General features: G+C 32.7%; 1 protein-coding gene across 1 annotated transcript; it reads right to left on the reverse strand.

The window, feature by feature from the left end:
• Positions 1-13,349: 13,349 nt before the first annotated feature.
• On the reverse strand, positions 13,350-15,433 carry LOC120159341 (vesicle-associated protein 4-2-like). The gene is made up of 7 exons (XM_039169947.1): positions 15,120-15,433; positions 14,428-14,498; positions 14,200-14,281; positions 13,989-14,107; positions 13,760-13,837; positions 13,550-13,669; positions 13,350-13,458 (listed from the first exon to the last, which is right to left on the reverse strand). The coding sequence occupies exons 1-7, from the start codon at positions 15,343-15,345 to the stop codon at positions 13,399-13,401; spliced, it is 756 nt and encodes a 251-aa protein (XP_039025878.1). The 5' UTR covers positions 15,346-15,433; the 3' UTR covers positions 13,350-13,398.
• Positions 15,434-16,379: the final 946 nt, after the last annotated feature.

Consider the following 16,379-nt stretch of genomic DNA (forward strand, 5'->3'; position numbering starts at 1 on the left):
CAAAGAAGCTTTCAGAAGTAAAGGAGGAAACAAGAGATATAGCTACAGAGAAGCGGCTTCCGACGCCGTTATTAGGTGCAGCCTTGGCCATCGGAATCAATCTTGCTGCCAAATGGGTTGGTTACGGGCATTTGACATGGATGATCGTGTGAGGACATAGAATCGGTCTCGCACGTCGTCGGTAACGACATCGGTGGTTCATCTGTTTTTTAGTGGCTGGCATGTTCTTTTGGGAAATAATTTTGTATCCTGTTGATTCATTTCATGATTTTGGGAATAACAACCTATTTCCCCCAACTTTTCGGTTTTGCACAAATTGATACACAATGAGACTACTGTATTCGGAATGGCATCATTCATCCAATCTGATGTTTTTCATGTCATCCACACGAAAGAATACCATGGGAAACCCTGGTACAATTCGAGTAGGAGAATTTCGTGCGTAGTTAGAGATGAGTATTTGGCTTGGTCGAGTTAAAAAAAATTAAGTTGACAAGTTTTATTCTACAATTCAAATAAAATAACTCAAATTTAATTTAAATTTTTTGAGTAAATAAATTTCGAGTTATTTGAGTTTTATTTATAACTCAATTCGAATTTAAATTTTTTTTATTTAGGTAGTGATATGTGTTATCATCTAATTGAATATTATATTTATTTAATTAAGATTATGACTAAAATGATACAATGAATAAATATTAAGAATTGAATGTGTAATTATATTAAATTTTTAATATCCATGTCACCTCCTCTACTTAATATTAAAGGGAGTAGTTTGATTGGATAACACTTAACTTTTTTTTTAACTTCTTTTTGTAAAGATTGATAACACCTAAATAGGCAAGTGATTCAATTAGTGAAGTGATTTAATTACAAAATTAAAAGAATTAATAGTTAAAATATTATCTGTTCTAAAGAAAGAGATAATAATTAAATAGTGATAATTATATTTTAGCCTACTTTTTACCAAAATAAGTTCTTTTTCTTTATCTTACATTCATTAAAGACCTTCATTTAATTAGATGACAAATTTTTAATGACATGTAATTTTATTGGATTAATGACATGGAAATGTAGTGTTGATTTACACAAATACATAAATTTAAGAATATATATTTATAATCTATTATTGTTGAAAACATTTCGATGTTTTGATATAACAAATTAAGTATAAATGAATTTTAAGATTTTCCAAATAATTTTATAAGTATATTCGATTTAATTATTCAAATATCAAAATATTACTCCAAGTCTTTCAAAGATCTATTTCAATCCTTACTAAAGTGTAAAATTATGTTTTAATCTTAAAATATTTTTAAAACAATTTTCACAAAGTATTTCGAACCAAAAACGAGCCAAAGATTCAATTTTTTAAAGAATGTGCCGATGCACTATGTCATGCATCGATGCACTCCTAATTAAATTGAATTTCGAATGCATTTAGTGTACCTATGCATAAGCCATGCATCGATGCACCTTAGCTATTTTCAAACATTGAATGCATTTTATGCATCGATGCACATACCATGCATCGATGCACTCCAGGCTTGTTTGAAACATCGAATGCAATTTATGCATCGATGCACCCTTAGTGTATCGATGCACTAAGTGTTCCAACGGTCGAAATATTTGAATTTTACACTTGATGCATCGATACACCTTGACTATGCATCGATGCACACACGCTCCCAACAGTTTTATTAATTATTTTCACACACTAACGACTCCATTAACTCCACTAATGATCCCCAACGTTTAGAATCAATTGAAGGAGTATTTAAACAAGCTTAGAAGCCATTGATAAACAAGAAGAAATAACAAGAAACAAGAATCAAGAGATAATCAAAGAGAAAACATCAAACCTCAAGTTTGAGCAATTTCAAGCCAAATTTCATTCAATATTCATCCTTGCTTTCAAGAACACTTATTGTGCTCAATTGTATTATTCTTGAGTGTTCTTTCTTTGTTCTAGAATTGTGCAAACATCTTTCCTTGTGAGGATTTTCTTGTAAGTTTGCAAAATTTGTATTGTTCTCTTTGGGAGAAGGTGTTCTCAAGAATTTGAAGTATAATTCTTGAGGGGTTTGTAAGGTTACTCTTTGTCCTCAAAAGAAGGACAAATTAGTGAATTTATGGAAAATTCTTAGTGTGGATAGCTAAGGTAGTGGACGTAGACTTTGGTTGAGAAAGTCGAACCACTCTAAATCACTGTGCAAATATTTTCAATTTTCTGCAAAAGCTTCCACCAAAATATTTGTTGCCAATTCACCCCCCTCTTGGCCTATTCCATTGATCAATTAACTCAACAATTGGTATCATAACCTCACTAATTTGAAGGTTTAATCATCTCTTGAGTCGATTCGGGAAGAGTTACATCGATATTCAAGTCATCAATGGCCGACGCTTCAAACTCTGACTTCGTTCTCGATTCAATGTCGGTCAACAAGCCTCCTTTCTTAAATGGAGCTAACTATGATTATTGGAAGAATAGAATGATGTATTTCATTCAAGAAAGTGACATGAGAGCATGGAATGTCATAGAAGATGGATACATCAAACCCTCCACTCATCCGAGATTGTGGAGTGAAGGAGAGACAAGAATGTTCCAGCTCAACTCCAAAGCTATCCATATTATCTTTTGTGCTCTTGGACCGGATGAATACGGGAGAGTTTCATCTTGTACAACCGTCAAGGAGATATGGGACAAACTACAAGTCACTCATGAAGGCACAAACGAGGTAAAATAATCTAAAATTAATCTTCTAACTTATAGCTATGAAAATTTCAGGATGAAACTGGATGAAGATGTCAAAGCTATGACGGAGATTCTCCACGATTGTCAATAGTCTCAAATCATATGGAGAAATCATTCCAAATGACAAGCTTGTAAGAAAGTTAGTTTACTCTCTTTCAAAAGTTTGGCAATCAAAGAAGACATCGATCATCGAGGCTAAGAACTTAAAATCTTTAACACTCAATGAACTTATTGGCTCTCTCCTCACGCATGAAATGATGCTTAAAGAAGAGGAAGACCTTGAGAAAAGAGACGAGCCAAAGAAGAAGAAGAACGTGAGAGTTGCTCTCAAATCAACAAAATACGAGAGTGATTCGGATGAAGATGATGATGACAATGAGATGGCATTGTTTTCCAAATGGTTCAGAAAAATGATGAGGCCAAACCGAGGAAGAAAATTCAAACGAAATGAAGGCTTTAAGAATGAACCAAAAGAGAAAGACCCGATCATTTGCTATGAATGCAAAAAATCGGGGCATGTCAAATATGATTGCCCATAACTGAAGAAAAAGGGTTAATCAAATAATAAGCACAAGGCTCATGTGGCTACATGGAGCGATGAAGAAGGTTCCGATGAAGAGGAACAAGAAGTAGCAAACGTGTGCTTGATGGCATTCGGGGAAGATTCTAAGGTAACCTCTAACTCATTTGATTTAGATGATTTATCTTATGATGAGTTATTAGAGGAATATAATGGGTTGGCTTCGGATTATAAGAAATTGTTTTTAAAATATAAAAATGATATTTCGAAATTGAAAAATGAAAATAATCTCATATCCAAGACCAACAATGATCTTGAAAGTAAAATAAAAAATTTGCAAATCAAACTAGAAGAGTTTGAAAAGAAAATTTCTGATTTGTATAATTTACTTTCAAATGTCAATGATGATCATCAAAAGAAAATTGATGATCTTAAAGCTTCTTTTGATAAAGTTGGAACAAAACGTTTTGAAAATGAAGAAAATTCAAAATCCAACCTTGTTAGAAAAAGTTTTAAAAAATACAATCATAGAGGCCCCCGAAGAACCTCTAATGGAAAAATCATTAGAAGTATATGAGTTCCTAAAGAACTCATTACTACTAAAGATAAGGATATCCTAGACAAATGGATACCGAAGGGGACTAAGATTTTGGAAACTAATGAATATGGACCCAAAAGAATTTGTGTTCCAAAAATAAAAAATTAATCTATGTTTGTAGGAAAATGAGCATTGCTACAAGGCACGGGAAACAAATTCAAATTCATGGTACCTTTATAGTGGATGCTCAAGACACATGACCGGAGACAAAAGCCGGTTCATAGAGCTCAATGCCAAAAATAGAGGAGAGGTGACTTTTGGTGATAACTCAAAATGTCACGTTGAAGGTATAGGCACTATAGGTAATACCTCATCCATACAAATTAAGAATGTTTTATATGTGAATGGATTAAAGTATAATCTATTGAGTATTAGTCAATTGTGCGATAAGGGATTCAATGTCATGTTTGATACTAATGGTTGTAAAGTCATTGGCATTGTATCTAATCGGATTATGCTTATTGGTCATAGAATAGGAAACATTTACATGGTGCATTTAGATTCTATAGATTTGACTAATTTATGCCTAGTTTATAAGGATGAGCATGATAGTTGGTTATGGCATAGGAGACTAGGACATGCTAGTATGAGTGTTTTGCAACGGTTAATTCAAGGAGATTTAGTTTGAGGGTTGCCTAAACTAAAATTTGATAATGATAAAATCTGTGATGCTTGTGCTAAAGGAAAACAAAAGCGAATTTCTTTTAAATCCATTAATGATGCATCTACTAGTAGAGTATTACAATTGATCCATATAGATCTTTTTGGGCCATCTAGAACTACTAGCTTGGGTGGAAAACAATATGCATTTGTATTGGTAGATGATTATTCTAGATATACTTGGGTTCTATTCTTAAGTACTAAAGATGAAGTATTAGAAAAATTCATCATGTTTTCAAAAGTAATCCAAAATGAAAAAGGTTACTCTATAACTAGTGTTAGGAGTGATCATGGAAATGAATTTGAAAATATTGGATTTACTGAATTTTGTAATTCTAATGGTATTAGCCATAATTTTTCAGCACCTAGAACCCCTCAACAAAATGGAGTTGTTGAGAGGAAAAATCGAACTTTAAAAGAAATGGCTAGAACCATGCTTTGTGAAAACAATTTGCCAAAATATTTTTGGGCGGAAGCCACAAATACCGCTTGTTATGTTATTAATCGAGTAATGATTAGGCCTATTTTGAAGAAAACTCCATATGAACTTTTTAAAAATAAAAAACCTAACATTAGTTATTTTCATCCTTTTGGATGTAAATGTTTTGTTTTAAACAACGGTAAAGACAATCTTGGCAAATTTGATGCTAAAAGTGATGAAGGAATTTTTATGGGTTATTCCTTAAATTCTAAAGCTTATCGAGTATTTAATAAAACACCTTTAGTTGTAGAAGAGTCTATACATGTTGTTTTCAATGATAATCCCCTTCCGAGGAAGGATTCGTGTGTGAATGATGATGTAGGTGTTATAAACACAAATGATGTTACACATAACATTGGAGAACCATCGTCAAAGGAAGAAACGAAAGATGAGTAAACTCAGGATCCTCTCGAGAATCCAACCATTGAAGAAAGGGAAGTCTCTTACCCAAGGGAATACAACTATGTCAAGGATGGTGAAATAATAGGTGATCCATCCAAAGGGGTAACAACTCGTTCTTCTCTTAGAAATATTTGTAATTATGTTGCATTTATCTCATGCATAGAGCCTAAGAGTATTAAAGAAGTATTAAAAGATGAACATTGGATTATGGCTATGCAAGAAGAGTTAAATCAATTTGAGAGAAGTAAAGTATGAACATTAGTTGAAAGACCTAATAATAAGTCTATTGTAGGTACTAGATGGGTATTAGGAATAAGCTTGATGAAAGTGGTAATATAGTGAGAAACAAGGCTAGACTTGTTGCTCAAGTCTATACTCAAGAAGAAGGCATAGACTATGATGAAACATATGCTCCCGTAGCTAGGATGGAAGCAATTAGAATGTTATTAGCATTTGCATGTTTCAGTGAATTTAAATTATATCAAATGGATGTTAAAAGTGCATTTTTAAATGGTTTTATAAAAGAAGAAGTGTATGTGGAACAACCTCCAGGTTTTGAAGATTCAAAATTTCCAAATCATGTTCTTAAATTGACAAAAGCACTTTATGGTTTAAAACAAGCTCCTAGAGCTTGGTATGAAAGATTGTCAAACTTTTTAATTGAAAAGGGTTTTTCAAAAAGGGAAGGTTGACACTACATTGTTTTTAAAGTATAAAGGTAAAGATTTATTAGTCGTTCAAATTTATGTTGATGATATAATATTTGGTTCTACTAATGATGTTCTTTGCCAAGAATTTTCTAAGCTAATGCAAAGTGAATTCGAGATGAGCATGATGGGAGAGCTCTCATTTTTCTTGGGACTCCAAATCAAGCAAAGAAAAGATGGCATCTTCATCAATCAAGCTAAGTACGTCAAAGATATGCTCAAGAAGTTTGGACTGGAAAATGGGAATCCTCATGACACTCCAATGAGCTCATCTACAAAGCTTGACATAGATGAAGGAGGTAAATGTGTGGATATTAAATTATATAGATCCATGATTGGCTCATTGCTTTATCTAACCGCAAGTAGACCAGACATTATGTTTAGTGTTTGCTTATGTGCTAGATTTCAATCATGTCCTAAGGAATCACATTTACTAGCTGTTAAGAGAATCTTTAGATACCTTATGGACACTCCTAGTTTAGGACTTTGGTATCCTAAAGACTTTAGCTTTAGCTTGCATGCCTTCTCTGATGCGGATTATGGAGGATGCAAATTAGATAGGAAAAACACCTCCGGTACTTGCCAATTCCTTGGAAATATGTTGATTTCTTGGTTTTCAAAGAAAAAAAATTGTGTTGCATTATCTACCACTGAAGCGGAATACATTTCAGCCGGTAGTTGTTGTGCACAAGTTTTATGGATGAAGAAACAAATTTTTTATTATGGAATTGAAGTAGGTATCATTCTTTTCAAGTGTGATAATACTAGTGCTATTTGTCTCACTAAAAATCCCATCCAACACTCTAGAACTAAGCACATTGAAATTAGACATCACTTCATTAGAGACCATGTCGCTAAGGAAGATGTAGTTCTAGAGTTTGTTGATACTTTGCACCAATTAGCGGATATCTTTACAAAACGTTTAGACAAAGAAATATTTTGGACACTTATGTGAGAATTAGGTTTAACTTACCTATCTTCACTTAGTGTTTAAAACAATTTTAGCACTTATAAATTAAATTTGAAAATGCTTATAAAATAACACTTTTGAATGCATTCCATGCTAATAGTTAGGGGGAGTTTATGATCTTTGGTGAGAATTAATTATATGTTCAAATGTAGTTTAAGAATAAAATTGATTGATTGAACATGATTAATTTTCAATATATGAGTTGCCAATACCACTAGAGCTAAATTATTTAGTATTTTAAGTGTTTAAAACGGATTTTTTGACATTTTTGTGCATAATGCATCGATACACTATGAAGGTGCATCGATGCATCCCTTTGAATGTGCATCGATACATTATGAAGATTCACCGATGCACTCCTTGAATGTACATCGATGCACAATGCCATGCATCGATGCATCTATCGGGTTTTTGGTTAAAAACCCTGTTTCTTCTTCATTTTCTCAAAACCCTTCAAACTCTCTCAAGCCGCCGTTCGTCTCTCTCTCACCCTATACTCTCAAAATTGCTCTAAAACCAAAATTTTTATCAGAATCTTCAAGCATTACATCTCCAAATCCTGCTAATATCATTGAATCGTGCAAAACAACATCTCATTCTCATAAATCCGAATTTTTCAAGGTATTTTCCCAAAAACCTCTATTTTATCAAATTTTGATTTTAGAACTAGTTTAGATTAGTTCTAGGATGAACATTATTATGATTCTAAACTATATTTTATAATCAATTTCGTAAAAAACAAACAACTTTTTAAAATTTTCTTTGAAATTTTAAAATAAAAAAAATTAAATTAAGTTTCAAAAATCATTTATTTTTTGATTTAATTGTGTTGTTTTCATGAAAACTATACGTATTATGATTTTTCAAATATTATTTTCAAATAGTTTTCAAAATCTTTCCCATTAGGATTCGGTTTAGATAATCTTGAATTATTGTGGACTCAATTGAGTTTTGGGATTGATTATATTGCATACATGTTTTTAAATTTGCATGTTACCCATCCAATTTTGATTCTTAAACCATGTCCAACCCTAAACGCCCTAGGACTTCTTCGAGTCATTCTAACCGACCTCCTAATCCTATTCCTCCTCAACCTCAAAATCCAAACGATCCCAATATAACCATTCTAAACTTCTATTTTAATATGCCTGGTCGTCATAAAGAAGAAATCTACCATAGGTACATGGATTCTTTCCGAACATACAAAATCTGGGAAGAACATATTCCCTCTGTTCAAGCCATGGTAGATATCAACTTTGAATACCTACCGACTCTCAAATCCTGGAAGTTTAATAATTTGTTTCACCTTAAACCAATTGTCTATCATCAGTTAGTCCGTATTTTTTACTCTAATGTTGTTTGTGTCCAAAATGTGCGCCAAAGTGCTACTATAGGAATTAGATCATATCTTTTAGGATAATATATTTATATTGATTCTGAAACGATCGCTACTCACTTTGGACTAGATGACGATGGTTTATATAATGAGAAAGAGACCGTGGTATATCCATATCTTCCTAATGCTAGTATTAGTACTTTACGATCTCATCACGATCAATTTCTTTATTTGATGATCTCTTGGTGGTTTAGACCATCCAGAGGTAGGTACTCCACTCTCTGTGTCAGAGATTTATGGTGGATACATTGCATCCAACATAATAACAAGATAAATTTGCCACAAATCATTTTTAGTGAACTAGTAGATACCATAAATGTAGTCCCATCCAAACATGTAGAAACTTTAGTTTATGGGTATCTACTTAGTAATATTTTTATCAAACTCAGTCTTAGAGTTTCTCTTGACAATCTCATCCCTCTTCAAAACCAAATCAATCTCACTTCCTTAAAGAAAGTTGACTGGAAACAGGATAAGGAAACTGGACAATGGGTTTATCGACCAAATAAGCAAACTCCGGGAGCTAGTTCTTCATGAGTTGCTTCTGCACCTAGCTCTTCTTGGGCTCCTCCTCCTCCTCCGGCACCGACTGCTGACGATGATCCAGAGCTTTAACAGCTTATGCAAGATATTGACGATCACGTACCAAACAATGAGCCAGCACCAGAACCAGCACAGCAAGAGGACCAAATGCCTCCATATTTTTGATCATTTATGGAGTCATTTGATCTGAGGTTTGCCTCCATGGAATCTCAACTGATTGAGTTTCAACGGGAGATGCGTGAACATATGGATGCTCTCACTCTTGAAGTGCGAGCACATTATCCTCCTCCTCCCGACCCTCCGATGGAGTAGATCTTTACTTGCCATACTTTCTTGGTTTTAGAACTTGGATTGATAAATATTTTGCTGTTCTTGGATTGTTTTTATTTTGTATGATTATTTATTTGGATTTGTGTTTTGGAAGCTTGGACATTTGAACTTAATACATATTTGGTTTGTTTGAATTTTTATCTTAATTTCTGCATCATTTAGCATATGACCAATTTTTATCATTTCATATTTTTTATTATGAATATTGATGGAACTAATGGCTAATATCTCTTTTAATTGTGATCTTAGCAGCTTGAGCTTTCAATTTCAATCTTTATTTTCTTAAAATCTTTTTGATTTAACAAAAATGTGGAGAAGAAAAGATGTTATAGTAAGGGGGAGTAAATTTTCAAAAACATTGTTTAAAAAAATTATTTTTCAAAGAAAATCTTAAAAAAATTTCAAGTGTTTTGTTATATCAAAAATGAGGAGATTGTTGAAAACATTTTGATGTTTTGATATAACAAATTAAGTATAAATGACTTTTAAGATTTTCCAAATAATTTTCTAAGTATATTCGATTTAATTATTCAAATATCAAAATATTACTCCAAGTCTTTCAAAGATCTATTTCAATCCTTACTAAAGTGTAAAATTGTGTTTTAATCTTAAATGTTTTTGAAACAACTTTCACAAAGTATTTCGAACAAAAAACAAGCCAAAGATTCAATTTTTAAAGAATGTATCGATGCACTATGTCATGCATCGATGCACTCCTAATTAAATTGAATTTCGAATGCATTTAGTGTACCGATGCATAAGCCATGCATCGATGCACCTCAGCTATTTTCAAACATCGAATGCATTTTATGAATCGATGCACTCCAGGCTTGTTTGAAACATCGAATGCAATTTATGCATCGAAGCACCCTTAGTGCACCGATGCACTAAGTGTTCCAACGGTCGAAATATTTGAATTTTACACTTGATGCATCGATACACCTTGACTATGCATCGATGCACACACGCTTCCAACTGTTTTATTAATTGTTTTCACACACTAACGGCTCCATTAACTCCACTAATAATCCCCAACGTTCATAATCAATTGAATGAGTATTTAAACAAGCTTAGAAGCCATTGATCAACAAGAAGAAATAACAAGAAACAAGAATCAAGAGAGAATCAAAGAGAAAACATCAAACCTCAAGTTTGAGCAATATCAAGCCAAATTTCATTCAATATTCATCCTTGCTTTCAAGAACACTTATTGTGCTCAATTGCATTATTCTTGAGTGTTCTTTCTTTGTTCTAGAATTGTGCAAACATCTTTCCTTGTGAGGATTTTCTTGTAAGTTTGCAAAATTTGTATTGTTCTCTTTGGGAGAGAGTGTTCTCAAGAATTTGGGGTATAATTCTTGAGGGATTTGTAAGGTTACTCTTTTTCCTCAAAAGAAAGACAAATTAGTGAATTTGTGGAAAATCCTTAGTGTGGATAGCTAAGGTAGTGGACGTAGACTTTGGTTGAGAAAGTCGAACCACTCTAAATCGCTGTGCAAATATTTTCAATTTTCTGCAAAACCTTCCACCAAAATTTTTATTGCCAATTCACCCCCTCTTGGCCTATTCCATCGATCGATTAACTCAACAATTATAAACATGTTTCTTTATTTTTATTTTTCTTCAACCTAATTATTTTATCAAATTTGTCTCCCCCTTTTTTTTTTATTTTTTCTTGTTTAGCCAGTGACGACACCAATTTTAATATTAGTTGTCGACCGCCAATGATTATGATTATTATTTCTATTTTATTTTTTTATACTTTGTCATTTTTTTTTGAATTTATCCTTATGACACGCTTTTCTCTATTTTTGTGCACGTTTTTTCCTACTCTTATAGAACGTTCCTTTTGGTTTTTGGTACGTTATTCACATACCTATGTGGTTGTGTTGGTGCTCGTACAAAAACCCCACGACATTTGTTTTCTGATTGGTGACAAATGTCGTTTTACTGTCAAATAAATTCTTTATCTCAAAAGAAATAAAATAAAGTAGTATAGTGAAAAGAATAGTCGATCCACAAGGACTTGAAATGACTGATGTAGAAGCTTTTGATTTTGGTGTTAGGCGAAAAAGTAAGGTAAATAAGGGGGATTAATTGAAAGTGTGAGATAAAAGCACAATAAAATAACTTGGAAAATAAAAAATGTAGGAGAAAATTAATTTAATAAAAGAAGTCGCAGGCTTCGCTTTAGCTCAATTTCTTTCAATCATTGAATAAGATTTTTGTTTCAGATTCATGCCAGTTACAATCTACAATGCCAAACCCTATAACTTGTTTTTCTCTCTGATAAACCGACAATCTAAAATCAATATTTGAATTTTAGTCCTTTTAGACTAACCACGACTATCGTCGCTAGCGCCTACTCAGTTTAAAGATTTGGAAAAACTCGACTCGGACTATGTTACCTCAATGAAAATTGATTTCGATCTCAATTTCCCTTAGCAGGCCGCTGCTAAGTGTGTTTACAGGAAGTTGAATGTGCTACAAGCTGATCCTTCCTCCCAACTTTAAATCGAAACAACTAACAAGCTAACGAGCTCTTTTTAATTTGAAAGCGTTTTGATTTTTAAAGGAAATATCGATTGCCAATAAAATTTTGCAGAAAATTAATAATGCAACCCAAAGGATATTAAGTGATTTTCAATTCTCACGATCGAAATTGAGTCATTGCTTCAACCTTTGTCTTATGAGAAAATTAGCTAAGTAGCGTTTTAAAAAAAACTTAAAAGTAAAAATGTAAAAGAAAAAGAAAACATTTATAAGATAGAGAAAGCAAGAGAAAAAAATAATTTAAGAAATCTGAGATATGTTTGACTAAAGATAATTCTTGAAAATATTCAAATTAAATTCTAAAAGATAATTCCTAATTCGAATTTAAAAAATACGACTGAGTCATCAGTCCTTCTAGAAATGCTGACTAGACCTTCTAGAAACTGCTGACTAGACGTCACGCCAGACGTAGTAATGCCCCAAGTCATGCCCACTAATCCAGTCTTGACTCCAGAAAATAAAAAAAATGCAGGATTACGCCGTTTTAATATTGTTTCTGAAATCCAACATGTTGCACAACAAGTGAATAGAAAAGCCCAAATCAACAACAAAAATCGACGAACAAGGAGTAGTTAAAAATAAAATAGTACTAATTAAACCACTCATCAATTGATTTATCGGTGGTCACGTATTGTAAGATCACCTCTTTGATAAAATGTTATTTGCCGATATAATCAGAATTATTTTATGAAGATTACCAGATTTTTTTTATAGTGGACGTCATTCTCAATGGAAAATTTTCATTTTTCTTCGTTTCTTTAGGTTTAATATTTTTATTTTATGTATTAGTTTTTGTGTAACTATTGTTCCCATTTTTTTTCTCTTTATGTTTAGCTGTGTTGACATATTGTAATTTTGATTCATTCCATTAATTTTATTAATGAAAATCCAGTTGTCATTGTTCAAAAAAATTTATTATAAATCTAATATACTTTTATAATATTTGATCCGGATTAGTAGATTAAATAACAATAGATTAATAGATTAAATAACAATAAACACAGAAAAACAAGAAATTTTATAAGAATATATAATTATATAATCAATTCTATGATATTGAAACTTTTTAAGCTAAATTTTAAAAAATAAATATTAATTTTTTTATTAAATGTGTAATCTTATATATGTAATTTGATAACTTTTGTAAATTACGAAAGTCTTATTAACGTGTCATATTTTTACGTTTACATATTATATACACAAATAATTTGGGTGATACATGATGGACAAATAGCACATGCAATTTAACTTCATCTCCTACAAGTTTTTACTTGCATACTATGCTTCACAAAAACAAAGGAAAAACCATAAGAATGATATAACATGGTCCACCCAAATTCAACAATATCTACAACAATGGGGACATTCCTCAACCAAATGGAATTCATTTACCTGCAACAAACATGCTTAAATGGAATGACCAAAAGAAGTCAAGAACACAATCACAAACCCCAGAGGAATAAAAAAAATGATTGGACTCCTCCTATGTAGGAACAACAGCTTCAAACTGCTGCTTAGCCAAGTATCTTTCCCTTCTTTCTTTCTGCAAACCAAAACCGTATTAGGATCGAATGTTCGAAAACGTAGGGGAAAAAAGCATTTAACTTTAGTGTTGAATTCATCGAGTGCCTCACCCATTCATCTATAACGAGCCCTTCCCCAACGATTCGTGGTCCGGAGTCTTCTTGAGGCTTTTTGCGTGATTCGAGTGCAGCCTCAGCCTCGGCCAGTTGTCGTCTAAGTTTGTCCAGTGCCTTGGAAAAGGGGGCACACAATGGTCATTCGAAAATGGAATAAGCAAGACTAGAGATAAAGTAATCCAATATTATGTTGTGATTACTTACAGGACAAGTGCGTTCCGGGTCAAGAAAAACTACGAGAAGAATCTGCTCAACTGAAACCTGATCCTTTTGCTCATCAAACTGTGCAAATTGTTAGACGAAAAATTTTCAATACTCGTGTAGCATAGCTTGACATGAAATTTCATACTGTAAATGTACAATGTACGTAACCGAGCTCTTCCTACTAAAATCGAGAGAGTTGAGGTAAAATAGCAAAGCCTGCAGACTATACCAGTTCCGGGACATAATCCGTTTCTCCTTTCACTTTTAAGCTCAGAATCTTGAACTTAACCCTGCTCTTTTTTTCTATTGGCTTCTCATTATTCTCCGGAGCTTCGACGAACTTGAAAACTGCTTGTCAGGAAAACAACTCATTAAAGCCTTAATCATTACTATTCTGCCAGACTCGAAAGTGTAAGGAGTTAACTATGTCGATCAATTACCGGTTGCAATAAGACTTTCACCGGGTGCAAGTATACCTTCCGGAGGTCGCATGTAACAACTCTTTGGTGCAGTTGTTTGGAACTGTAGGATCCAAAAGGTCACTGGTTAGATGTTCTTAACCAACATAGAATCACTAGCAAAATGTTTTTACTACACCTCAGACATCGACATCAAACACGGTGTAACGAATAAAAATGAGTAAGGACTAAGGACATCATCTTCCACACCTTGAAAGCTACATGGGACTTGCTGGTGTTTTTAATGTCAATGGCACTCCTCACCTGTTTACCTGGTTCATCTGCAAAAATAGCACAAGCTCGTCGTCAAGCAAACTACATGAATGATAAATCACCGGAAAGTAAAAGGTTCCGATGAAGCACCCGAATTATATAATCAAAGTCATTTAACAAGCAAGTCTCAAGAACACAGCAACATGATAAATGATGAGACAGCTGAAGTCTCAATTGCAGCAATACCATCAAATTTTGATCAAATTTGTTAGTTACTAGAAACAACAATTGACCATTTCTACAAACGGTCAGGAAATAACTTACTAACGATTAGCAAATCACTTATCCACTCGAAATGCAATTCAAGGTAAGAAAGAATCTTACTTTTAGCAATTGAATAAAAGCCTTCCTCAATTAGCTATTAGCATTCACAAAATAACAAAATTACCCCGATGTTTGTATAAATGATCATTTTACCCGTATTCTTCTTTTTTTTAGAGCATTTCAGTCTCATAGTTCTAATTTTTGGTCAAAACAGTCCTTGTAGAAGGAACTGATTTACAACAAAAAGAACCCCTTTCAATGAAACTGACAAAATCATGCGAAGGAAATCAAATCCCAAGAGCCAAAAAAAGGGAAAAAGAAAACAAATCCCAGTTAAAGGTAAGAAAATAACAGCAGATTCTTACAAGGAAAATATAACTTGTTGGGAGGATCAAGCCTAAGTCTTCTTCGAGTAGGAAGCATAGATTTCGCCATAGAAAAAATTGAATTTGTAGAAGTGATAGTTGATCTTTCACCTAGCTGACTGCTTTGGGTCTGCTGCTGCTGGTAAACATTGTTGTTGCCCATCGACGATGAAGAAGATGAAGAAGAGCCATTGCCATTGCCACAATTCGTCTGCCAAAATTGCATTCCTAAAAGCTTTCTCTTCACCTTCAACCCTTGGATCTGTCTGTGTTTGTGGAGTTCAATGAATAGATTGAAAGCAAATGAAAAGTGGAAACAAGGGTGGGATTTTGTTCGTAAACGGAAAAGGTTGAACCAATTAATATTATACTATGTTTCTATATCAGTTATGGTGGTGTGCTTTGAATTGTCTGCGTCACTGTTGTTGAACAAATGCTTACAACGTATTTTTGGTTTGGGTAAATTAGAACGTTGTGATTCCGTTTTGATCACTCGTTATTGATAAATAAATAAAATTATTGATGTGATATTTTTTATTTATTTTTTCAATGACAATGTGACATTATCTTATAATAATATATCAATATAATCATTAATTCTTAACAACGGAAGATCAAAATATAATGTTAAATATGATTTAAAATATAATAATTGAGTGACCAAAACAAAATTACTAGAATATGTAGGTGACTAAATGCACAGTTTACCCTTTTGGTTTTACTATTTTTATTTGTTCGAGGCATAAGACATGAGAGGAGATGGTGAAGTGCTGCGTTTTGAATGAAATGTATTTGGAGGAATAACATAACAGGTAGATCCACATATATTCCCTCTTTCAAAATCAAATAATAAATAATAATATAAAAAGCAAAGCATCTTTCTTTTTTTGCTTCCCAATATCAAACCTGCTTTGACAGTCAATGATTCCCACCACAACACCTTGGATCATTGGGATTTTTTATTTTATTTTTATATAAATTTATTAATTTTATTAAAAGTAGAAAATAACTGTAAACTTTAAATATAATTATGATATTTTTTTATTATCATTAAGACAAAAACTAGCCACCTAGATCACATAAGGACCAAAGAATGGAAATGTTTAAAAACCAAACCAAAAAATTCGAATAAAATAAAGATACAAACAAATCTGACTGCGTCGGTAAACAAACCATAAAAGGGGATGAAGTTTTTGAAAGACCACCAACAAATCGTAAATCAGAGTTAAATGACTTATTAAAACTATTCATGAATGCAAA

The sequence above is a fragment of the Hibiscus syriacus genome, unplaced genomic scaffold (assembly GCF_006381635.1).
Source record: "Hibiscus syriacus cultivar Baekdansim isolate YM2019G1 unplaced genomic scaffold, ASM638163v2 tig00111358_pilon, whole genome shotgun sequence".
NCBI lineage: Eukaryota > Viridiplantae > Streptophyta > Magnoliopsida > Malvales > Malvaceae > Hibiscus > Hibiscus syriacus.

What these genes read in the sequence shown, in the direction of transcription:
- LOC120159341 (XM_039169947.1), bottom strand. Translation starts at nt 15,345, where the DNA reads ATGCAATTTTGGCAGACGAATTGTGGCAATGGCAATGGCTCTTCTTCA. An exon ending in CAACAAGTTATATTTTCCTT is followed by an intron (nt 14,499 to 15,119) that starts GTAAGAATCTGC and finishes CTATTTTTGCAG; the next exon opens with ATGAACCAGGTAAACAGGTG. An exon ending in TGAAAGTCTTATTGCAACCG is followed by an intron (nt 14,108 to 14,199) that starts GTAATTGATCGA and finishes CCTGACAAGCAG; the next exon opens with TTTTCAAGTTCGTCGAAGCT.